Source organism: Strix uralensis, chromosome 2 (assembly GCF_047716275.1).
Source record: "Strix uralensis isolate ZFMK-TIS-50842 chromosome 2, bStrUra1, whole genome shotgun sequence".
Classification (NCBI taxonomy): Eukaryota; Metazoa; Chordata; class Aves; order Strigiformes; family Strigidae; genus Strix; species Strix uralensis.
The window spans coordinates 45,707,493-45,732,504 of record NC_133973.1 but is presented as its reverse complement, the minus strand read 5'-3'; the positions used below and the strand labels follow the sequence as shown (position 1 = coordinate 45,732,504).

Sequence of the window (25,012 nt, the reverse complement as noted above, 5' to 3'; positions counted from 1 at the left end):
TCTGTGTGATTAAAACTCATGGACTTTTTTTTTTTTTAATAAACTACATTTGATTTTTAAAGGCATTTTTTCTTGCCATTAGTCATTCTATTTCCTCTTTTTTAGATCCTAATGTTCTACTAGAGAAAATAACAGTCAGCTCAGGTCTCTTTCAAAATGACTGATGATTCCCATTTATGCGAATGGAACAGAGGCACTTTGTTCTTATCAAAATGGCAACTGCCTCTACTGTGCTCTAGCTGAAGGAATCCTGCAATATTTATAAAGCCTGGCCATGGCAGTCAGTCCTCATGAGTTTCTCAGTAAGCAATGATTTTATGAAACAACCCTTGATAGCAGATAAGTATTAAGTTATAGAAAATAATGAGAGTTTTCCCAAGGTTGTTGGGGATTTTTTAAGTATATTATGTTATGAGGCCTAGTTATCAAATAAGGCAGCAAAACCATACACTTCAGATTAACTTCTACTCTACAAGTACAGAGACAATTATGTACTCATCATACTTACAAAAGTATAATAAAGAATTAATTTTCTATACTTTTATCATATATTCTCCTATCTATTCTATTTTGCTTTCTTTATTGTTAACTCTGCATCTCCTGAGCTAATTGTGAGTGTGCTGAGGATATTCACACATTCCTGTAGTGCTCTTTACCCATATTAACCACATACATTCTCAGTGTTGATTTGGTTCCATTTTAACTGCAGAATTATAAAACTCTTTATATGTACCTTTTCAAAAATATAAACCACCATGATACAAAGCTATCAATTTCTCATTTTAAAAGGTAATTCCTGATTTGGCGATTCATACAATGAACTAAGCCAATTATTTTATACTCAGAAATACTGATATACTGACACGTACCTTGACTTTTTCTAAGTGATCCTGCAGAGAGTCAATTAGCAGATCCCCCACTGGCTGCCAGGATCCCTTGAACACTTCAGCCTGGCGTAGTTTCAGGTCTAGTTCATCCATTGCCTCTTGAAGCCCCTGCAGTCTTTCAAGAGCATCATCTATCTTTTTTTGCCAATCAGCAGACTGTAGATTCAGCTTATCCCACTCGGTTCTGACTTCATCTGCTTGCCTTTGGAGAAGCTTAGTGACGTTGTGGGCTCTTTCCTCAGGTGACAGCTCTATATGTGAAAGTCAAGAGGTTTTTTAGACATATTCTATCTTAAAAGAAAAATAATTACCATCAAAGCTCAGTAAGAAACTATTCATAATCAGAGAAACCTGTGAAATTTATTTTATTAATGTATTCTCATTTGAAAATCTCTTAACAAATTTAAATCTTGCCACCATACAGATCACCAAAATATGCGTTTGAGTACATAAAAGCATTTTTAAACATGTAAGGTGTAGCTAAAAGTTTATTGACTGTGTCTTGATTCAGCAAAGTAGTTCTGCACATACATAAATATTAATCACTGTGAAACTTTTGCTGCAATTGAGAGGATCTGGGAGCTTCTGCAGTACTGAGACTACAAGTTGAATTTTAGGTTAAATTGCAGCTTTCAGATCTCAAATGGTCCTGAAGGTTGAAAGCCAGTTTCAAAATCTGCTTATAAATATGCATGTCTATTTAGTGCCACAGTGTTCAGAAGGATTGCTAAGGGTTTCTTTCATCTATATTTTTAGCTTAGTTTCTGAATACTGACATTCAGCTTGGAGTGTAAAAGGAATGCTTTCACAGTGGCTGGCAGAATTTATTTAATCATCGCTGATCATCACTGATCTTTCCAGCAATGTGTTATTACCCTGCTCTTTCATCAATTACCTCTCGGTTCCGGGTAGAGCTTCTCCAGTCCCTCCACAGGCTGCTCTGCTAAGAAGATTCGCACAGTCTCAAGCGCACTCCTGATAACAGGTTCTTTTGTTTTCAGCTCCCTCTTGAAAGTCTGAGAGATTAAACAAAATTATTGTAAGTGGATATATAATGAAATACTGAGTACTAGCCCCTGTTTTCATCATTTAAGAACAAAATTTTCAACAACAGCTTCCATGTGTGTATTACAAGTAGCTACAAAAAAAAGGTAAAAGAGATAATCAGCTTTTGCTTAAGCTAAAATCACATTGTATTCAAAGGAGCAAATGTACTGGCAGTGTGCTGCAAAATACCCAAGGTTTCTGATCAAATTTTCACTGTGAGAGGGATCCCTTTTATTGATTAACATCAGAGTCAGCTTCAAAACTGCAAGGGGCAAGGCTTCAGCTGGCTCTGTATTGGACCATACCAGCATAGCTGATGGTTCTTGAAAGCAAGATTTAGCAAAATGTGAAGGAAAATCCAGCAGGTAACAGCTACCACTTTGCTATGCTACTGCTGCTGGCAACTGTTATATTATAAGGAAAAAAAAATAAGGACCTATGGATATTGACATGTTAACCTGTAAAAATTAGTAACAAAAAAAATTCCAATATATTAAATTGCAACACTCTCTTCTAGTAGTGGTGTAGATACATCTCTTCCGAAACTACATGAACTGAGATTTCTGAAATGTAGAATCAAGGCCAAGGTGAAAATTCAGAAATACAATCTAGCCTAGAGGTAGGCATGCATGAGTCAAAATTAAAGGGCAGAAAGTAGTCCTTACAAAATAGTTAATTCCTAGTTGCTTTAATCAGTATTTAGTATCAATTTCTGTATCTTTATGTTAACATTGCTTGGTGGTACATTCTCCTCCTTTATACATCAACTAACTGTATTTCTCCCTTTCATCTCTTCCTTTCCTGTCATGCTTTTTGGCACTTGTCTCTTTTCTTGCTTTTTCTTCCTATTTGCAATTTTCTTCTTCCAGCAACAGCTCCTTTTACAATCTCTCTTCTATTGCTTTTAAAATGACCATGAGTAAGATTCTCAAGGTTGGTATCTGAAGTTTTGGTAGGCTACTGAAAGTATCTCAGTATTTTTACTTTTATTGTTAAAGAGAATTTAAGATTCTGTTAATCTGAATCCAAATGTTCACCGCACAAAAATGCAGATGAAACCTGGCCTGTGGGTTGCACATGTCACTGGGTCTTTTGCGTGTTGTACTGAATTTATCTAAATGGTCCTTACCACTATTCTATTTCAACATTTTCTTCTCCATGAAAAATATTGAATGCATACTGTTTTCAAACAGCATAGAGGTAAAATATGCAGATAATTATAGTGCAGTGTAACACAAAACACAATACTGCAAAAAGGAGAGCCATATGCCATGAACGGAAAACAGGTATTTTACTCCAGGGATTAGAAAATTCTTTTTTACAACATAGGCATTATATAAGCTTCTAACATAATAAATTTACCAATTCAGTTAAATTAGTTATTAAACAAAATTTTTGTTTTTATGCAAACTAATGAAAGATTACAAATTCAATATTAAAAAGTTCATTACACCTTGAATTATATTTGATATGAAATGTTCTGTAAAGGAAATACCGAACAGAACTAATAATGAGAATCACACCTGTAGTTTATAATATGAGCACTCACAGGTAAAAAATTCGTAATACATTTCAGGAAAGTAAACTTAAGGAAATGACTACATTATTCTACTATAAATATTTAAATAAACTTTTTATTAAGTGGTCAACAACTGACCCTTAATGTTTGTAATTGTGAATCAGGACAACCCTTTAGCAAAGTGTGTTTTTTTGAAGGAAACAACAAAGTAAAAAATGTTCATTTTGTGTCATGGACATCAATGGGACTGGGATCCTTTCACAGAGTGTATGTGCTACGATAAGGGAATCTATTGTTTGATTAGTATCTGTGATAAATGTTTTAAACAATTATGTTGACCCTTAAGAACCAACACTGATTTTCACAAACAAAGAAGAGTACTGTAATACTAACAAGTAAACTACCATTGGACATTGTTCTGCATAAAAAACTGAGTGGGATTACCCCAAGGGTTAAAATTCTTTAATGTAGACATTTTTAGTCTTAGAAACTTTTATAATTCATACATGACTCTTGCATGAAGTGCAATGGAAAGAGGAAATACAATACGCTTTTTTCATGTCTCCAAATGAGGAAAATCTATTCTTTTAATTAGCCTTTGTGCTCACCTCACATGATATCATTTTGTCCCACAAGAATGTGACAGGTCTGCAGCTCTAGGAAGCCAGCAGGTAACATAACTCAAAATATTCCCCCATGGACTGTGTGCTTTGCTCTCATCTGATAGTGTTAGAAGTGACATCAGCAGTCATACTGGTTCTTAAACATTACAGTTGCATAACAGCTTAAAGATATAATATGCTTTATAAAATGTCTCCAAAGGCAAATAATTTCTCAGAAATGTCTATGCCCAAAACCAATCGAACAGGAGGCACATGCACAAAGGTCTGTTCTGCCCACACACAACAAGAGCAGGAAGGATTCATAGATATTCCAGGGGAACACAGAACTACACCAATTCACAGGATATTTAAAAACCAGAAATGCCTTTGAGCTATGTATTTGGGAATGAGTAGTACTGCTGCTGTAGTCAAGTCAACCCTAGCTGTGTACATGTACAAACAATGAGAAGGACACAAAATACCTTCTTTCAGCTTGTACTGCTTTTGCATAAAATCATACCAACAAGATACACCTAGTGGCACTGTGTTTCCAAAAGAGGTTTAAAGCCACATTCCTCCAATATCTCTTGTGACAGAACAAGGATAACATAATCAGATATGCATACTGCATCCCATAAAGTGTGTGAGCAGGAACTATCTATTGCATCTATCTTCTCAAAACAATAGAGAAATGATAACAGGAACTTTCTGACTTTGTATATTTTGTATTTAGTCACAAACAGAAAGAGTCTCTTTCTCTTTTATTAAAGGAAAACAGTGAGCCAATGTGTTAAATGTTTTCCAGCTTTTTCATTCTGGGTGTTGGAGCTGGTAGATGCGATTATAGTCTGTATACCCTGAGTTTTAGAATAGTACACAGTATGGTGTTCAGATCTACCCACGATTCTCATTGTCTTCCCTAGTTTTGATCTGCAGACTTCTACTGAGTAAATTAAAATATGTTTCAGTATAAGAAATTTAAAAAGGAGAGAATGAAAAAAACCATGAGGCTAAAGCAGTAGCGCAGAACATTAAAAATAATGAATGCTCATTTCATACTGTCCTCTTCAAAAAAAAGTTCTTACTGTATGAAGATAAAGCCAGCTTTTCTGATTAAAGTTTTGTTGTAAAATATGTACACACTACCAATAAAAATCATAAGTAACAATAAATGACATTTTCTCTTTCGAAAAAAAAAAATCTATCTGGAGCCCTGACAAATACATCTTTATAATAAGCAGACCATCACTGAAAGCAGAATTAGCTTAAATGAATGTCTAATTTACAGCTAATGATTTCAGGCTAGTTTCATTGAATTCCTTAACTTCTTCCACACTTCATGGTGACTGTAGAGGAAATCGAATGTGCATAATGTATGACCTGACAAAAAACCCAAGTAAACTACTTTATTTAAACATCTCTATTTGTCATCAACACTACAACAGTAATGGCATTCTGTCCACCATTTTAATAATACATATATTGATCAGTTTATCTCAGACCTCCACTACCTCCTCACTGGTGTCCTTAAATCTCTTTAGATGGAGAAACACAGATTGTTTAAATTGAAAGATGAAAATATAATGAGAAGGGAGCTGCATTAGCAAAACTAACACTAATCTCTGTTATAAGAAAAGCAGGTATTTTTGCTTTTAATGAATTTTGAAGGGAAAAAGTACAATTAAATTAATTAAAGACATTTCCTAATCAGAATGATTTTTAAAAATGGGGTTTGACTTCAATTTAAAAAAGTAGATAGCAATTGTGCCACCAGAAAAGGTTAGTGTGTTGAAACAGGAATTATACTCCTTCTCAGGCATTGTTGCTAGAGGTTTCTTGTGAAACATTTCCAGGGCGTTGTTAATAATTACCTTGTATATTCATAAATGCTATTTACGCTGTTAATACAATCACTACACAGAAGATGTGGCAACTCTCAAAAGAATGAAAGAAAAAGCAAGCTATCTGCAAGATGCCTAAGTTACTTAACTGAGATTAACAGTAACGTACACAGTTATTAATACAATTTCATTAAAATATTATTATGACACTTATTAAAACAAAGAAAACTGTAAGATAATTAAATAATGCTTTGATGAACAGCAGTATTTTTTACCATCGACTAACTCCCTCTCCACCCACCCACACATTCTAAGACCCTGGCATAGACACAATTTCTTCAGATGCCAAAATCGACAAAATGACCCACTATATATATAAGTTCAACCAAATAGCAGTTACGCGGGTGTATTTGGGATAAATGCCAAACTGCCTTGTCTAAAAAACAGCTCACATTTATAACGCAACAATGATTTTGACTGCATGGATATCTCTTTTCTCAGTTGAGTTCAAGCTCTCCTCTGGCAGAGATTCAAGCATTTGAAATTTTCATCGGAATCCTACTCTTAAAATGTTTATAGCCAATCTTGGCAACTAGGAGCATTCTAATGGTAAGTAACAACTTTTCATCTCTGCTATGCATGTCTGAGGTATTCCAGATGGTCTTATAAACAATAAAGAGGTTAAATATGTTTGTTTTTCTTTAAATTACATCCTTAAGGGAAAAAAAAAATCAGCTTGTAACATCACTTTAGAAAAAGGATTCAGGCATAAAATCATGTTGGTATTCATCATGCTATTTTTCAATGGCAATCAGTTAAACTGCTTATAAATAATGTTCCCCTGCAGAGGCTTTTTCTGTTCTCCAATGAAGAATTTACCTGGGTTCACCTCTGGCTTTACCCGGCAAAAACAATTCTTCACAGAAGGAAAGACATTGTACTGATATAGGTGTACCAAAGTTGGAAATTGGGGTCATTTAAAAGATTGGTCAGATCAGGTAGAGAATTATCTTGTTTACTGATTTCCACAACTGACATTCAGGAGAACAAAATGAACAATTAGCAGATTCTTTTTCTCAAGACCAAAATTCAACTATACTTTCACATCCAACACTCAGAGATAAATTATGTTCTTAAGCTGGGGGCCAAAACTCTTGGAAGAAACAGCTTTCCAGTACTGTGCTCCAGTTTTAAGCTAGATACTTCTACACTTGTGGTGGAAGCTTTTTTAAAAGCATTTTTCCTATGTTCAGAAATGAGCTAAGCTGTTAATTTGGATACAGCCTTTGTATGTCTGCTTCTCTGAAAGAAACTTTTAGAGTAATAGAAAGTCCATAGTGCCCAGGGGAAAAAAATACAGAAGAAAAACTCCAAGCTGCAAACACAGATCTTGTCAAAGACAACCTGAAGTCAACAGAGTTCTGCACTGATTGTTTTCCCCTCCTTCTCTGTAAGAGATCTTTGAAGATCAGAGAGGGCAATCTAATTTCAAGGATTATGTTTTACTCTTTTTTCCACAGGGAATCAGAACGCCTACAACTAGAAAGGCCTCACATTAAACTACAGAAGTGCTACAGAACAGGAATAGGAAAGAAGACATTTCTAAAAGGAACTAAAATGTGCTAGCTTTGATACTAGACATGATGACCAAAGATTCATGTCTGTATGTATCTGCATGTGGCAGAGAAGATAATCAAAAAGGAGATGTGAGAAGGAGATCTATTCTGTAAAGTCACTTTGCACCTATTCATGGTACCTTTTATGCAACACTTCTCATCCCTAAAACTTTTAAACGCTTCGGTTGATTGGTAAATGATAGAGACCACTTAGTCCATTACTGAAGTCTTGCCACCTTTATGATGAATTCTGGGAAACTTCCAAATAGCTTATAGAACAATATACAATACTAAAATTTTATGAGAAGCAATTTCTCTAGATGAAAAAATATTTCTTCAACCTAGGAGGAAAGGTAGTGGTTTCAAATACTCAAATATTATTCAGATGACAGAAGCTTTGTTGCAACAATTCTACACAAATCCTTCTCTAAGTCTTGTTTTGGCTCAAGAGTTGTCTTTGGATAAAGGGTTTGAGCTAAATGTCATGCTGAGTTAAAGCCACATCTTTATTGTTTCTATCATTCTGATGTTCTGGATGGGCTTTAAAACTACTTTATGGAAGTTGTTATGCAGCTGGCTAGAACTGACCTCAGGCATTTCATATATCTTAACTTTCATAGAGGGAAAGCTAAAAAGGGATGGTGGTGCTTCATGAAGTCATGGATGTTTTGGTCTCACTCTTTCTGTGAGAATGCTTGAAGTCCTAAATAAAGATTTGTGAAAAAGACACATCACCTCTCCAGAAGGAAGACCTAGGGAAGGTGACCAGGCTGCCCCTTGCAGCAAAGCATTATATTATCTTAGAAAAGCATTGTGCACTGACAGTGAGATGTTTTTTGTTCATCTTTCTCTTTGGCTTTCTTGGACATTATAGAGGTCCTTGAGAAACCATATTGCCACTACCTCCCAACAGTCTGCTGCTGTAGACAAATGCTTGTTTGCCTATGCCAAGAGCCAAGCCTGGTTGTATATGATATTTCCAGACTTTTCACAAACTCAGAGTTCCCAATAACAAAGCAGCAAGATATGTCATGTTCTCTTTCCAAACTTGATCTTCTCACTCCTTGTTCTCAAATGTGTCCTTCATCATGAGGTAGGACAATCTATTAGAGCAATATTTATAATACAGCTACCTGATGAATGGAGAAAACATAGGTATTCCAGATCCAATTTCATTTTATAGTGCCATTTCACATTTCTTCATTAAGCAATAAAATCAAAGATTTAGGAACTTCAGAAACAATACCTTTTGTGGCAAGTTTCACAAACTGAAAGTTGCATATATGCAGCACAATGTTTTGAGAGGATGATCACTGGTTTTGGAATATTCTTTTCTCATGGTATCAAGCTGTCTGACTGGCAATTTAAATTATTCAATAGAAAATACATTTGTTTGAAATAACTTCTTAGATGTCACACTGAAGTATGCTTGGTCACCAAACAGGAGGAAAAAACCTCCCATAATGTCATTATTTTAACTAAAGACACATATGGATGATGGAGAGGAAAGCTAGAATACTTCATCCAAGTAAATTCCAATAAATGGAATATTGTATGTGGAGAAATGTCACAGTAGAAATACTTACCTGGTTCACTTCAGTCACTCCATACATTTACCTTTTAAACATGAGAGGACAATTTCATTGTATCAGTAAGGTTCCTTGCCTTTGATCTCATACTGTTCTCTGTAAAATAAAAACCCTGACACTGTATTCCCAACTTCCTACTGAATCAGGATTTGTCCTAATGGGTTGAGGTCTCATTTCTGTTATGGACATCTGTTATTAACTGACACTTTCCAGATTAAATTCTCACCAGAAACTAACACAAAATAAACAGAAGTCTTACTATAAGAGCTAGACAGGATTTTATGCAGTTTATAAATTATAGAATAGGAGTGCTGAAGTTGGGTGTGTTATCCCAGTTACTTTTCACATGGTTCCCTATTCATTCTCAGAACAACAGTTTGTCACCATTTACTGCTTCATTCAGCAGTTCTTCAGCTTTATTTTACAAGGACACTAGTTTCCTAATGGGTTTCCTTATAGCACTGCTGAAATAGCACCACTGAGTACTAGAATTGTGATTTCACATTCAGACCTGAATTGACTGCAATGGCATAGCAAATTAAAAGATGTTTACCTGAAAGCAGACATTAGGTTAGCATCAGACAGGTGTGAACTTGATTCAACACAGAAAACATACTTAAAGTGTACCTTTACCACAAAAAAACTGTGTGAATCTTTGTATAAAGGATTACTCAACGGTGTTGTGTTATTTTGGGGGTTGTTCATTTGTTGGGTTTAAAAAAAACCAACTTTCCATACAAGTGTTGGATTTAGATTCCTTCTTACTACAAAACTTAGTCTAGAAAAGTCCCCATATGACACTCTGCTATTGCTTTTCCATAAGAATTTTCTGACAAAACTAGTATGAGGCACAGACAGTTAGTCAGTTATCACAATAGTTTCATGATTCACACAGTTGTGCATTAAGGCTGATACCAGCTACTTTTTTCACAAACGTTCCCCAAAATCAGTAGCAAAACAGGGTCTCAAAAAGTACACATGAAGTTTAAATGCCTGATCTAGAAAAATTTTCAGAACTACTTATTTAATCCTCAAATAATATAAGGTTAGTATTTGTTCTGACCATGAAAAATATCTGTCTGTGATAGGTCTTTAAAAATGCTGTGTGTTGCTTTTCAAAAAAGCCAAGCAGCTGGTAGTAAACACTCCTTTCTCCAAAAAGCTGATTTTCTAAGCTGTGTTTGAAAACTGTAGCTAGTACTCTCATGCAAGAAGTTCAGTTTTTGTTGTCTCTAAAATGTATTTTATAGGGTATCTTACTTTTCCAACAAGGGCTGTTTCATGCAACACTTATCTGCAAAACAAAAAAGCAATGACTGAAAGATCATTTTTAAAAAAATCATACCCTATGAATATCATTCTGTTTCTGCACAGTGGGAAGATCTCCACCAATGGGTGCTTGCTGTTTTAATTCATCCTCCTTCAACTGCAGCCATGCCAAAAGTTCCTGAAGAGAGAGATGTAAACGCTTCCACTGGTCTGTACTGGCTTCCAAATGGGATCTGAAAGCATGTGTTAAATATAAGATATGTTCAGGCACAGTGAAAATAAAACCCAAATTGTACAAGCTTATTTACTGAGAAAGATCCTAGTGTTTCATTAACTTAATGATTTTTAAATAGCTTCAGTAGCTTTGAATTAGATTCTGGCAACACTGATTTAAATTTGGTTCCACAGTCCTGGCCTGAAACATCCATTCTTTTCCCATCTCTTGGTTTTTTTATTTTTAGTTTTCCTCTTCAGCAGTGAGTAATAGCTGTGTTGAATTGTCAGTCTCAGTAAACGTTCACAAATATTATGCAGAACCAACATAACAGTAACGTAGTCATCACTTAGGATTACTAGGAGATTAATTAACTAAAATGTAGAGAGTAGTTTTCAACTCAGAGAAGAGCAAGAATTTTTTTGAACCACTACACAAACCATTCAAACTCACACAAGATTCAGGTGATTGCTCACCTTTAAACTTAAAGGTTATGTGGGAGGGACACACATAGGCCATGCTGTCTTTTGATCTCTGCTCTCACAGGGCAGCTATGTGCTGGGGCAAAACTGCCTCACAGCAGGTGCTGCTGGGGGAGGCCAGTCCTGCAGGCAGTGAAGGCTGGGAAGCCCCAGGATGCCTCTGAAAGCAGTGATGAGGGAGAAAAGCAGGAATGTTTTATGGGGAGTTGCAGGAGGTGACAGCCAGAGCAAGGACCTCGGGTCTTTTGGAGGGGACACAGTCAAGGAGTCAAGTTTCTGAGTCAGGTTAACTCCTGTCTCCCATGTTTATCTCAGTAAATGCAAGTTTTCACCTCCTCCAGAGAAGGGCAGCAACTGGAGGCAGAGACTAGGGTCTTCACTTCTTCCCTTCTTCCCCAGGTCTGGCTTTACAAGGAAAAAGTGCAGAAAGAGTGACCCAAAGCAGTTTTGTTACTGTTGCTGTGCTCTGACTTTCCCCAGTTTGTTGAATGTTTCCCTGGAACCTATCTTCTTCTGCCCCTCCTTCAGCTTCAGGAATATGTATGTGCGTGCTAGTGTACATTATATGGATACACTCATATATTTATAACTGTGTTCAAGCATGTGCAGACAAAACAGATTAATAGAAAAACAGTTTTTAAAAATGAGTTATTTATAAGAAAGAAAGTGTTTATTAGCATAAACTGTGCTGATTTATCAGAATGAAAGAAAGGTAATAATGGAAATGAACTTAGATTCTCTTGACATCTACCATGTATTTTATCTAACGGATTTAGAAAAGAATGCCCATCTAAGCCAAAATATGTCATGGGTCTTCTGTTTCAGCAGTCTAAAACTTACATTAAATAAGGAGACTTGTGGGGCTGATGCCTGCGGAACATTTCGTACGTCTGCTCTTATACCTCTTTTGTGCAAGCATTGCTAGTTATGATGAAATCCATTCCATACTGTGTGATGGAAAGAAATAGCTCTAAGCAGGCAGACTGAGAACAGCCCGTTCATTCAGTTTGGTTTAAACTGAATGTCTTAGAAGTTAAGAATTGTTTCTTATCCTAATCAATTAGTTGTTGAACACCTTAAGACTTTTATTAGAAGCAAATATTTTAGAGAAGAGGTCTGTTGCTTTGAATGTTTGATGCAAGAGGTCACTGTGATATAACTAGAGTTACTATTTCTGACTTGATTAATGGCAATGATACAATAAACTGCAAAAAATGAAAGACAGAAAGTCCCATGTATTTATTTCATTACTGATATTTGGCCAACTGACTGCTTTTCTTATCTCAAACGTAGTTGCATTTGGGCAAGTTCATGGGTAAAAGGCATGTGAAGAAAAAAATCTCAAAGAGACTTTGAAGGGTTATATCCCTCTTCTTTTACTCCTCAAAAAAAAAGGAGGAATGTGCTCTCTCTTTAGCTACTAATATCTTTTCAACTTCACATCCTTCATTTATTTTTAACGATTGATGTTATGAAGATGGCTTTTGTCATTACACACACTGACCTCCCTCAGGACATGAGTTGAAAAAGCTAATATTTAATACATTACTTTGAAAACCACTTCTGCCTTTTGTTGCCCTCTGAACTACCACCAATACACAGCAAGTGAGGAAACAAAAAAAATGCCTGAGACTGAACGCAACAGGGCTGGGTTGCCTATTGTAAAAGTCGTATTTCTGAAAAGAAGCTTCCTGGACCATTTCTTTTGAAAAGAAATCTTCAGCCCATTGAAGCCTGCACCTCCACTTCAGCATTTGTAACATTAACGCTTATTATATTTTTCCCTGCAAGCAAAAGTTTTTCCTCTCATGACACTACCTATGGATTTCTATTACCCCTGGCTTCTATTTGGCAATTTTTCCACTCTCCAGACGACAGCTAAAATCTTAAATAACTTGTGTTCTCATTTGCAAGGCTATTCTTAGTTTTGCACTGGAAATATGAGCCTTAGAAATAAAGCTTATCATAAATACAGGTTGTTTAATCACTTTCTTTCATGACTCATTGATAAGTCATACCCAGCTCTAGAAAAAGCCTATGCTTAGAGGGGGTACAGTTACTGTGTAAATGTGCTAATCTCTCTGTCTGTAATTGCAAAACCTCGTCATATGCCTCAAATCCTAATCCTCTACTATCATTTTCACACCAAAAAACCTAATCATTCTTACAGTTAAGCCAACATTCAAAATAGCATAAATCATTTCAAAATGGACAAAACCAGTGCTATGGGAAACAAAATTAAATCTTTTTACTGGAAAAACGCAGCATTCCATCTTACACACCGACCGTAGGCTTTTGCTTGTGTTCAGATCCTACCTAATATTTAGAGATTTCTTCCTAAGCTCACTCCATCTGAGGTTCATGTTATCCAGACGTCTCTGCAACAGGGTTGCATCCTCAGAGCCTTCCAGTGACCTCAGAATTTTCTGCCCGTTTTCATCCAAGTTGTGAAAGATGTCAGTATGAGCGTCAATTTCTGCCTGTAGTTCCTATAGAAGCAATAGAAAACAATATATGTGATTTCTTACAAAATCATAGAAGCTGTCACTTTTCAAATGAGTGGAAAAATCCTCAGAACAACACAGCACAGATCTTGATTTCTTCTTTTATGGCAACATCATGTACTGTATACACAGTCATTTTTCCCTTTCACATGACAGCCATTTGCACTGAATAACACCTTTTCACCATACAGAGCATACTGAACAAAATGTAGAAAGTTAAAAGTCTAGCAGAGCAAGGTTAAGATATATCCACTGTGCTGATGAGGGAAAAAAACCCACAAAATCCTCAGGAGCTCAGGTAAATCTGACCTTCACATGATACGTCTTCCTGTGCAACATTTTCAGTTTGAGCTGGGGACTGCAACACCGGTCCTGCTGCATGGCAATTCCAAGAAATCTAAGCATCTGCAGCAGCCAAGCTTTAAAATGCCAAGTTCACTTACATTCTGTTGACAGAACGCATTTCGGACCACAGGCCTCAGCAGTCAATAGCAATAAACAGTCACTTTGTGCTATATCAAAACACTGGTCAGGGCCATGGCTGTAGGAGGGCCTGAGAATAGCAAGGACCTAGAATATGCAACTGGCAGCTCATGTTTAAACAGCCAACTTTTCTTATCACTTCATAACTGCAGGCCAGCTCTACAGTTTGAATTCATTTTTCCCCCTCATTTTTAGCACGGCTGTTTCTGCCAAAAGAACATTCTTTAGAGAGCTGCCTGGTACCAGCATTCCTGCCTGCCCACACACTCAATGCAGCCTTTGTATGTTGGCTGCCCTTCTCCAAGACGTTTGCATCCTGAAACTCCACAAGGTCAGATTCGTTCGCAGAGAACAGTGGTTGAATCAAGCTCTTTAAAAAGAACAAAAATGCAAAAAAGTAATAATAATTTAAATACTTACATACATGAGCACACACGTACTCTATATGTAGCCACATAAGTACAAAAGCACTTTTACTTTCAAGCAAAGAAGCACACAAAGACACAAAGAAAATGACCTAGCAAATAAAGCTCTGCATTTTCTCCTGAGATGCTTGGGCACTCAGATTTCTGGTGGTGGTTTCTTGCTGCACGAAATGGGAGTGCTGGGGATGAAGTGTGAAAGGGGAATGATTTATGGCATTTGAGAGCAAGACCCAGCGCTAACTGAGCATCATAGATAGTCCCCAGTGGAAATTTCTTGTAATTTTCTTTAGAAGAATGACTTTGAAGAAGGGGAGCACACAACTTGCCTACTTGGTGTGTTCCTAATTGAATTGGTTTTATTTGATATTTTAAGTGCAATGTTAGCTGCACTGAATCATGAGTAGATTGTCCTTGTTCACCTACTGCTGTTCCAAATGTCATTTGCTGTCCTTTACTGGATACCCATTTCTTGCACACTAATGACTAGCACTGTATTTGGAGCAATTTTAAGGAGTGCTAGGAACATCTCTGGTGCAGAATACAAGTTCTTATCCAACTATTTTACTTTATCTGTGGTCATCCTAGCAGTAAAGCAGTAGGAATGAGTTTGGCATACATCAGAGGTAATTCTGCAGAATGCAACTGTATTATAAATATTGTATTCATTTATTGATGTTAAATAGATGATTTAGATTTTAAAAAATGTCACTATTAAGGTACCTAACCATGTATAATATTATAGGTATGAATGCCCTTACTTGAAAATTTGTACTTTATTTCAATTCTGAACGTTGCTAGCTTCAGCTTCCAGCTGTGATATTTTATTTTTGTTTGCTTGACTGAAGAATACTCTATTACCAATTTTATTTATCTTCATGTATACATTTGGAGATTTTATTTAAGCTAGGTTAATTATCACAAACCTGATGTAAACAGCCAGTACAATACATAAGAAAGGATAAAGTTCACAGTGAAAAAGTTAACTTTTGATGTCTGTATACTTTTAAGATCCTTCCACATTTGAAAACACTGATAAATCTATTGTTGAATGAAAGGGTTGTTGTATACGCTACCTGTTGCACAAAATTCTTTTGTTTTTAGGGTGGTGATGGAAACAGCTGCCTTTTCCTCAGCAAGAACATGTGCCATGAAACATGTATGTCAAATAACTATTCACAGTAGGAAGCTGTCAAATCTATCCTTTCTTTGTGTTTTACCACACATATAGCACTTTATAACACAAAATTTTAAAAAAATGCACTTCCACATTTTTCTTGTTTCTAGAAAAAGTGTCTCAGTGGTCTACTTATTCCATACTTTTCTCCCATCACATACATATTTCTGAAAATAAAATCAAGCCATATCCTTTTTATTTCAGAATACTATATAGTATCACAATAAATTGGGACAGTTAGTTAAATAGGCAACAGACATGAAAAGTGAAGTACTCTCATCTTAGTATTCAAGACCTGGTTTTCCTTATTCCAAATTAGCTGTGTATACTGCACTTCTTCTAATGTTCCTAAAAGTAGTTTATTCCAGCTATGCAGGGAAGCCTATGATGACAAAGAAGCAAGAGAACGACAAAGATATTTACTCCATTTTGATCAGTGCATTTCAGATCCTTTCTTAAGTGACTACTTCATATCCCAAGAGAAGTGGAGTGCATATAAGAAAAAGATCTATACACCTTTTATTTGTTTTGTGAAATAAGTAATTTCCAGGTTTCAAACATACAAGTGAAAGGTCAGTATTAACTAGATTATTTTTCTTGACAAGAATAAAGCATCAAGATCTATTTAATCTCATAAACTGCTAAGATACTTGCAAAAGTATGCTGTCATCACACATCATACCAAGAAGCATAGAATACAGACTTAATATAGACTAAATGCAGACTATTTATTGCATTTTCACCTTTCCCAGTGTGTTCAAACCCATGGAGGAACTGCAGAGGACAAAAAATCAATCCTGGTATAAGCCTACTGAGTTACAGTCAGACTTAATGTTGACTGTGTATGCTGCATTTTTGCTGTAGTGATTATTACTGAGGCTGTGTGGAAATAGATTTCCTTAAAAAGAGTAGATTGCAAAATGAAAAACATCTTTTTGATCACAGGTTACTGCTTAGAGTGAGCTGAACCACTTAGAACTGCAACTCCATCAGGAGCAGATTTGGCTAAGAATTTCAGAGTGAAATCCTTGTTTAACAAAACATAGCAGAGCCGTCGCTGTGAAACCTAGTGCATTGAAAGTCCTGTCAGCCTCCACATAGCAGAGACAGTCCTATAAGAATTCAATACAGTTTGAGATATTTTATCAGAAATAATTAATCAGTGTCAATGTCCTTCATATCCCACATGTAATATATAGGCATGATATACAGAGGACATGACACATGGCAAAATCTGCCATTATTTTGGCAATACATCTGAGAGGGATTGATAGGCTGGAATTAAAATGAAGCCCTAGAAAGAAGGATGTAGTTACACTAGTCAGAGTATACATGAGTCAGACTAAGACCTGGAAACTAAAGCAACACAGCTGACAAAACAATTATGTTCTAAACAAGGTAGAAACTAAATTAATTATGTAAAAAATTAAAGAAATGAAACCACTTAAATTCTCCTCTGCAAAACCAGTTCCATCCTTGGAATTGTGCTTTTCATTTCAGGTGAAGCATTTTACATTTTCTGGGTACCGTACAAAGTTGCTAATGAAATAAATGGCATTAATTGAGGAATGGGGGGTTCACAAAATTAAAGACAGCACATCTGATTAAAGGAAATCAACATAGAGGAAAAAATTGATCTTTACTGAGAGTAATTAAAAAATTAAAGTCAGTCTGCATAATTACACACATGTACTCAAAGCATCAGCAAGTAATACCTGTGTGGCTGTATATAGCTCAGAAGTACTAGCCCTTACAGTACTGCTTCTGTAATGCTAATACTAAAATAGTTAGAAAAGCTATCATAAAATTACTCAAATCAAAACAAAGATCCTACACATGTATAATCCCTCTCTATCTAGTTAGCAGAACTAATTGTCCCCCTCATATTTATATTAACAGAGAATATGATATTTCCCCTAAATAATTTCTGGAAAAAAACCCAAAATGGCTAAACATTTTAAATGTCTTAAATTAGTAGCATATTTTATTAAACCTCTTATACTGTACAGAAAGTACGAATGATGTAATCCTCCTTTTTTCTATTTTGCTTTTTTCTCTTTTCCTACCTTCCTTTTTTCTTCCTTCTCCTTTAGTTTTTCTCTTCCTTTCTTCCCTTCCCTGAATCCTTTCTTTTCCTCCTCTTTCTCTTTTCCTTCCTCCTTTTCTTTCCTTTCCCTCTTTTCCTGCCTCTTTAATTTTTTCCCCTTCTTCTTTATTTTCCTTTCTTTCTTTTCATTCTTCTTTCCTCCCTTCTTTCCCTTCCTGTCTTTTCCTCTTTTTTCCTTTCTCTATTTTTCTTTTAATTTTCCTTCTCCTTCCTCTTTTTTCTTTCTTCCTTTTCCTTTCCTGCCTCTTTTGTCCCCTTCCCTTCCCTTCCCTTCCCTTCCCTTCCCTTCCCTTCCCTTCCCTTCCCTTCCCTTCCCTTCCCTTCCCTTCCCTTCCCTTCCCTTCCCTTCCCTTCCCTTCCCTTCCCTTCCCTTCCCTTCCCTTCCCTTCCCTTCCCTTCCCTTCCCTTCCCTTCCCTTCCCTTCCCTTCCCTTCCCTTCCCTTCCCTTCCCCTGTTTAAAATGCAAGCTTCTGTGAGTAGAAAACTTATTTTTATGTTCTTTTGTAGTGATCTCAAAACTTCTCAAGAACATGGGTTTCTTTCTGCTCTTTATTTTGCATTCTGATTGGTTAAACATCATTTCAGGTGCTTGGAGGAGGCAGAATTTACAAACTTGTTTCAAAGCACTTTTGATTTTTTTTCTAATAATACTACTGAACAAAGCACATCTATGAAGAATACATCTGTGCTCTATGGACTTCAGTAGCTCTTAGGGCTTGGCATTTTTACCAACAGGGAAGTTCAGGTGGTATAACCAAAAAAGGTTCCCCTTACGAAGTTTTTTTTTGTAATCTCTTTATGGCTTCTACAGATATAGGAAATGAAGTCACTATCTGTATTTTGCAACTCTGTCCATCACAGCTTAGGGACTGGATTTCAAATTAATCATCCTACTTGCTTTTATTTAATTAAATCTAAACTCCTGCAAATTTCTGATTCTATCTAAAGCATTAAACTCTGTGTGAGCGTTCAGAGAGTTTGAGACTTTTTTTTTCAGTGCCCCTACAGACACAAAGACACTTTGTGTCTTTGGAGACACAAAGATCCATGCACATGGCACCTCTTTCAGGATCATAGTTTATTCTTCTGTCTGTTAGATAGAGGAATGGTTTTGTGGGTGATATAGTCCTGGAGATGTTGAATTAATGGCTACAGCACAGAAAGTCAAATGCATTTTAAGCACAAGTGGTGGATTCAGTGCAAGATGCACTTGATCTGTTTCTTTTGTTTCTCACAATAGAAGGCCAGTTTGCACTACTCTTTATGACAGTCTGTCCTTGTGAGCTAGTCATTATCTTCAAAGTATTTGAACAGAAAGAAATGTATCTTTTTTTTAAAACAAAATAGATCATTTGTTCTAAATTGAAAATACTATGCTTTAGATTAATGATGGAACAAAACACTGAAGTATTTCTTCAACTTTGCAATATATTGTTGTTGTGTTTTGGGTTTTTTGGGTTTTTTTCAGATCAAAATACAATTCAGATAAGATTTTGGGACCTATTTTGTTTCCAAACAATCTAACAGTGAGAATCTAACAGTGATGAATATAATGTTTTATTATCGTATAGACCACCTTAACTAACACAACCAAGCTCTGTCACACAAAGTGGGAAACAAGCTCTCGGTACCTACATCAAGCTTTTAAATAATTTGCTCTCCCAGTCCATAAGCAAAATTTTTATCGGGTCTTAGAATGAGAGCATTTACTGAGCAATTTACATAACGATAAAAACTTCTCAAATGAGATTTAAAATGTAATTAAAGGGCAGGCTTATTGAGTTAAAAGCATTGTTGTGAAATGGCTATACATCATCATGCCATGAAGCCTCCTATTCAGCTAGTCTATGGCATGACCCCAATTCCAGTCTGGTATGATTACATCTCTGAGTTTCATGCTAATGACTTGATTAAAAAGAAAGATAAAAAGGTCTTTTCTATTGGGAAGATAAGTTTGTGAATATCATTAAGGCATTTCTAGGTTCCCAACACATTTTTCAAGATAAAAAAGGGTAAGAGTTAGTCCTCTAAGAGAGAATTAAATGTTGATGAGTGGAAGCTAAAAGTATAACTTTGCCCGGCAGAAAACCATTTGTGTAAGTTGAGTCTGTCAGTGTTATGGTTTTGAATTCTGCAAGTCCCAGAATTAAGAAGGGACCAAAATTCTTATTTGAAATATTCTTTCATCTAAAGGAAAATACAAAAGCCTTCTTTAGAAAATTGGGCCCTGTCTTCAGAAAATATTATCTTTATAAACAGACAAAACAACTTTCAGTTTAGGCTATATATTCAGATTACAAGAGATTACATGGTGCATCTAAGGATGTAGCTATCTCTTACTGAAAAACAGTAACTGTGAAAACATGGTGTGGGCCTCTTCATTTCATTAAGAGTGATCTGCCTCGGCTATGGAGCAGTAACTCTTAAGAGCACCAACCAAATCATTTGAACATATGCTCAAGTCTTTGTTGTGCAGGTCCTCATTCACAGGAGTGGCTTTTCAGACATACCACAAGGCCTTGTATTTCTCAATTTTTTATGATACCTCTAGCAATTAATTTGTATTCAATTATAATTAAGTATAAATTATTGCATAATTCCATGTGTTTTGGGGCAGTTTATGGATTTCTTGATGTGTTTCTTGAAGACTGAAAAAAACCCTGAATGACTACTTTCATTTACATGTAAAAATACAGATAAATAGATAAAATAAAGAAACCAATCTTTAAACATGCAATGTTTTCTACATTTATAGAGATAGCTTCACTTCGGATTTGATCCAGTCAAATCCTTGCTATTAGATTAGAGAAGTATTAACTATTCAGGTAACAGTAACTTTAATGGAAATTGTTATTTTTATTGTTTCTCTTTTTGCCTTGTCATTATATCTAGGATGGAAACCCTAATTAGAAAGAAACATCATGTTACTTTGAGGTTACACTAAGGTAGAAAAAGTCCTAGTAGCCACATCAATGAGGAACTTTTACTGTATGGTATATGATATTTATTTTACTACCATAGCCTATACTACCTTTCAGGTAAACAAATGCAACAAAGCAAACAAAGTGTATGTATTAAAGTGAGAACTGCGAGTGTTCTGTATGTCAGAAAATCAACCACCTCTACTGAGATGTCTAAGAATGGGCTTAGATATCTACCTTTGAAAACTCTGTATTTGAGGGTTGGGTGAGTAGGAGGAAAATAGCATAAATGTGCATGTAGTCATACACACAATTTTCTGAAAATCAAACCATTAGGCCCATTACAAACTAGCATAGTTTTCTAGATTTTAGAAGGTAGTCTGCTGCCAACAAGTATGCAAGTCGTGATGCCTGTACTTCAATGAATGTCTAATCTCATTACACTTGCACATTCTGTCAGCACACTCACCCTATCGATCTTTCGGCAATCTTTCTGCAGCAAAATAATGATGTTGCTACTTTCAGCACGTGTAATTTTCCCCTTCTCTCCCCATTTTTCAAAGATGAAACAGTGGCAGCACAAAGGCAGCACCATGCTCTACAGGAACATTTACTTCCACTCAGTTAGTCAGGCAAGGTCTGAAAGTCCTGCTGGATAGTTTGGAGACCATTAATACTGATTTTCTCTTACAACAAGAAGCCAGAAAAGCTGAACTGCAATAACTGTCTCAAAGCCTGGAGAAAAAAAATCTTACAAAAGAAGAAAGGACAAAGTCTGTTTTCTGTCACCAACCCATAATGAAATATACCTGAGATTTAGTAATTATAAATTACCATTCCTAGAAGAAAAATTATTTGTACATATAAGACTGTATATTTGTTTCACAGAAAAGGACCTAAGGTTTCAATGCACAAGCATGTAACAGTAAGACATCTCATATTTTACCACTTATGGAATTCATATGTACTTACACCCTTCCTCAAATGCACAAACATATGCAATCTTCCAAATCCTTTTGAAATAAAAATTAAGAGCATTTTATAATTAAAAGAAACCATTTTGGTTCTATACTTTATCCTAATTTCTTCTGTCACAAATAATTTTTTTCTTTTTAAATAAAGTCTGACATATCATAGTTTTGTTGGTAGCGTCTTTGATGTCTGGGGAAAAATAATTGGTATATCAGTTTCATAACATGATGTTCAATTAACTAAACCAACATAAAATCTTATTAAAACTCTAAAGAGAACAATGTAGAACATAAAGCAGAAACTAGAGGCCTCATACATTACACATTATTAAAACTGGTTCAAGCAAAACAATAACTGTAATGGTTTTAGGGCTCCTTTTAGAAGTTAGCATTGTTTCAGAGGTAATGAGATTTCAATTAGGAATTTATACTATTTCAGGTGTTACTCTCAACTAAAGTGCAAGATCCACTGCAGTTAACTGTTCTTAATCAAAGGCAGGTTAAGTGGACCTGGTGGGCATTATGCAAGAGGGAATGCTGAAAAAGCTGCAGTGCTTCTGCACATATTTGCGCCAAATCCTCCCTACCAGAGGTGTCCTGAGACAATCCCAGGGAGGACAAAAACTTGAGCAGCATAAAGGGCAAAAATATAATTAATCTTGATTTTTAGTGGGAATACAGGCCATGCTAGTGTGGCCTCAGGGTCTTCTGACTTTAGGTTTTAAGCAAGCGATGTCAGAAAACTTACCACAGAGAACACCCTGCAGCAATCAACTATTAGCAAAGTTACTTCCACCCTTTGATGTCAGCTTTGATGTCACCACAAAAGAGAATTCATCAAGTGTTGGTCGGTTTACCCATTAACAGGGAACACAAGCTGGGTTTAGACTGCCATGAGACAAGCTAGTTTTATCCTCCTATTGATATAACCACAACCCTGCTTGGTATAAGGGGTTCCACACATTCAGACACCTGGTGAGAAGCCAACAAGCTAAAAGTTCCATCTGTGGGTTATGGCACATCCCTGTGTGAGTGGACCCCCCTCTAAGTGCAACAACGGTCAGAGCCACAGAGCCATCAGGTAGCCCTGATATGGTGATAAAAGCTGTCAGGCTCAGGACCAGGGTGGCTGTAGACAGGAGCTGCTGCCAACTGCAGCCCACTGCAAGGTCTTTAGGGGAACATGGTGCTACAGCCTCCCTCAGTGGGCTTTTCCTTCTGATCCTTCAACCCAAAATCCTCAGCTACCTGTTCACACCAACGCCAATCACAAACCAAGTCTTCCACTTTTAAACCAGTACTGTGCTTCCATGAATACCCAAAACACAATGGCCAAATTAAAATGCATAGCATTACTTCTGGTCTATTAACTCATTATTGTTAATCTGCATACCGAGATGTTTAACCATTCAGTATGCTATTGTATCAGAGAATTGCATTTGTGAGGAATTTGATGTAAGATGAAAAGTTTCAACCTCATCAGTTTTCAGCTCAAAGAATTTCCATCACTTTAGGTTCTTCCAGAGCAAGCTGAACCACAGAGGTAGCAACACCCAGAAGTATGTTCTGCTGTGAGTTACTTCCAATGATGTAATAATGCATGTTGACTGCTTTGAAATAAGCAAATAACTGACAAATGTTCACAATCTGAAAAAGGAAGATATTTTTAACAAAATCCTTCAAAACAGCAACTTTAATTATCATACTGATTGGTGTGGCAAAGCCTAATCATGTTGCATCAAAAAATCAAAACCAAAGTTGAACAGGATACCAGTATTGAGGGGTCTCAGTAAGATTTACATCCTGAAAATAATTATTTGGTACTTTCTTGGATTTCCTAGCAAGATGCATGTGCTCCTACAGTAAATAAATTTTCAGGTTAAAATGATAAATATCACTGAAAAAATAATGAAATCACCAGCAAATTCTGACATATAGCTAAACTTGTTTTTTAATCTTAATATTTTAATTTTTTTTAAAGAAAAATGCTATTTTGCAGAGAAAATCTTTCATGAACTTCTTTCATGTTTTTCAGTTTGTCATTAAAAAAATCAATTAATTTGAATCGCTGACTTTCTCAACTTCATCAATTGAAAAAAAATACACTTGTTTCCTCTATCTTGCCTTCAATTCTCATAAAAGATAAATAATTCCGTTATAATAACAAAAATGAAATAATTTTCATTTAGAGGCTGTATTGGTGAAATCATGTAAGTGTTTTCATCTAGATCTATATAAGAACAATCATCTCCAAGATCTGCACATCAAGACAGCCACCTGGAACCATTATTTATGCCTTTCTGAGGCTTGTTTATATTTTATTGGAGGAAAAATGAAAGCCCACCTGAATTTTGCCCAAAATAAAGGCTTCTAACAGTTACAAAAGAAAGATCACAGCCAAATGCAGATACCATTACAGAAATAAAGGTAAAAGTAGCTGATACACTAATCTATTCAGCTTTCTGTCTCAGATAAAATCCCCAAAGCCAAAAAACAAAGAAAAGTGAAATACACACTTTTAAAATTAAAGTGTACTTAGTACTTAAGAAGGAACTGAGGTGGGTCTGATGAGTATACAGTAATAGAAGTCATGTAGAAAATATATACGGAATTAAAAAAAAACCAACCAACCTTCCTTCCTAGAATCAGGTTCTTTCTCTTTAAACTTAAAAAAGAACTCAGGGTTTAGATATGTTCTCAGAAGACAAGAGTACACTGTTGTCAGTAAGTCAATATATTAGGCAGAACTTAAATACTGTAAGAAAGTCATATGCTCCTACTTAGGTTCCTGTAGAGATCAAATATGACCTATCCTCCTACTGTCACTCCAAAGTACACCATCCAGGCCCATGTTTATACCCTGTAATTGCTTTTATAGTGCTTCAGTCAAGATCACTTATCAAACACTTTATAAATTGCTGACATAGGACACTTCAAGTACTTGACTTCAATACTAATTGCATCAAAGTTGCTCCAATACCCAGAAGTTTTTTTAATATGCTGCTCTCATTAGTCTTGACAAACACTAAATGTGACACAGACATGGGGCTGATAGACACTTTTTCAGAAACCAATTCATAAAATGTCCCAAAGTACTACATACTCATAAAATGTATGAATACACTCAGAGACTCAAATACCTCAGAAAACTAAAGACTTTGCTCAAATATACAGTCCAGTCACATTAGTAATACCACCCAAAGTTGAAAAAGTCTGGTGCTGAGGAACACTGTATGGTACCACAGGTAATCTTGGAAGAGACACTGTCAGAACCAATGTATTAGATTGCAACAAAAAGAAACAGGCTATCAGTTTATTATTCATAGTAAATGCTGACTACTACTTAAGAGGGAAGTAATAC

The 25,012-nt window shown here is 35.9% G+C and overlaps 1 protein-coding gene across 10 annotated transcripts in view; it reads right to left on the bottom strand.

Moving 5' to 3' along the window:
* The window catches only part of DMD (dystrophin), a 1,145,544-nt gene that overhangs the window by 192,250 nt on the left and 928,282 nt on the right, over nucleotides 1-25,012 (bottom strand). For all 10 annotated transcript variants that reach the window (XM_074858566.1, XM_074858564.1, XM_074858568.1 and 7 more), the window contains 4 exons: nucleotides 13,383-13,555; nucleotides 10,447-10,603; nucleotides 1,783-1,903; nucleotides 870-1,138 (listed from right to left, as the gene is read on the bottom strand). In XM_074858566.1, the coding sequence (XP_074714667.1) occupies nucleotides 870-1,138; nucleotides 1,783-1,903; nucleotides 10,447-10,603; nucleotides 13,383-13,555 (720 nt within the window). The remainder of the gene's footprint in view (nucleotides 1-869; nucleotides 1,139-1,782; nucleotides 1,904-10,446; nucleotides 10,604-13,382; nucleotides 13,556-25,012) is intronic.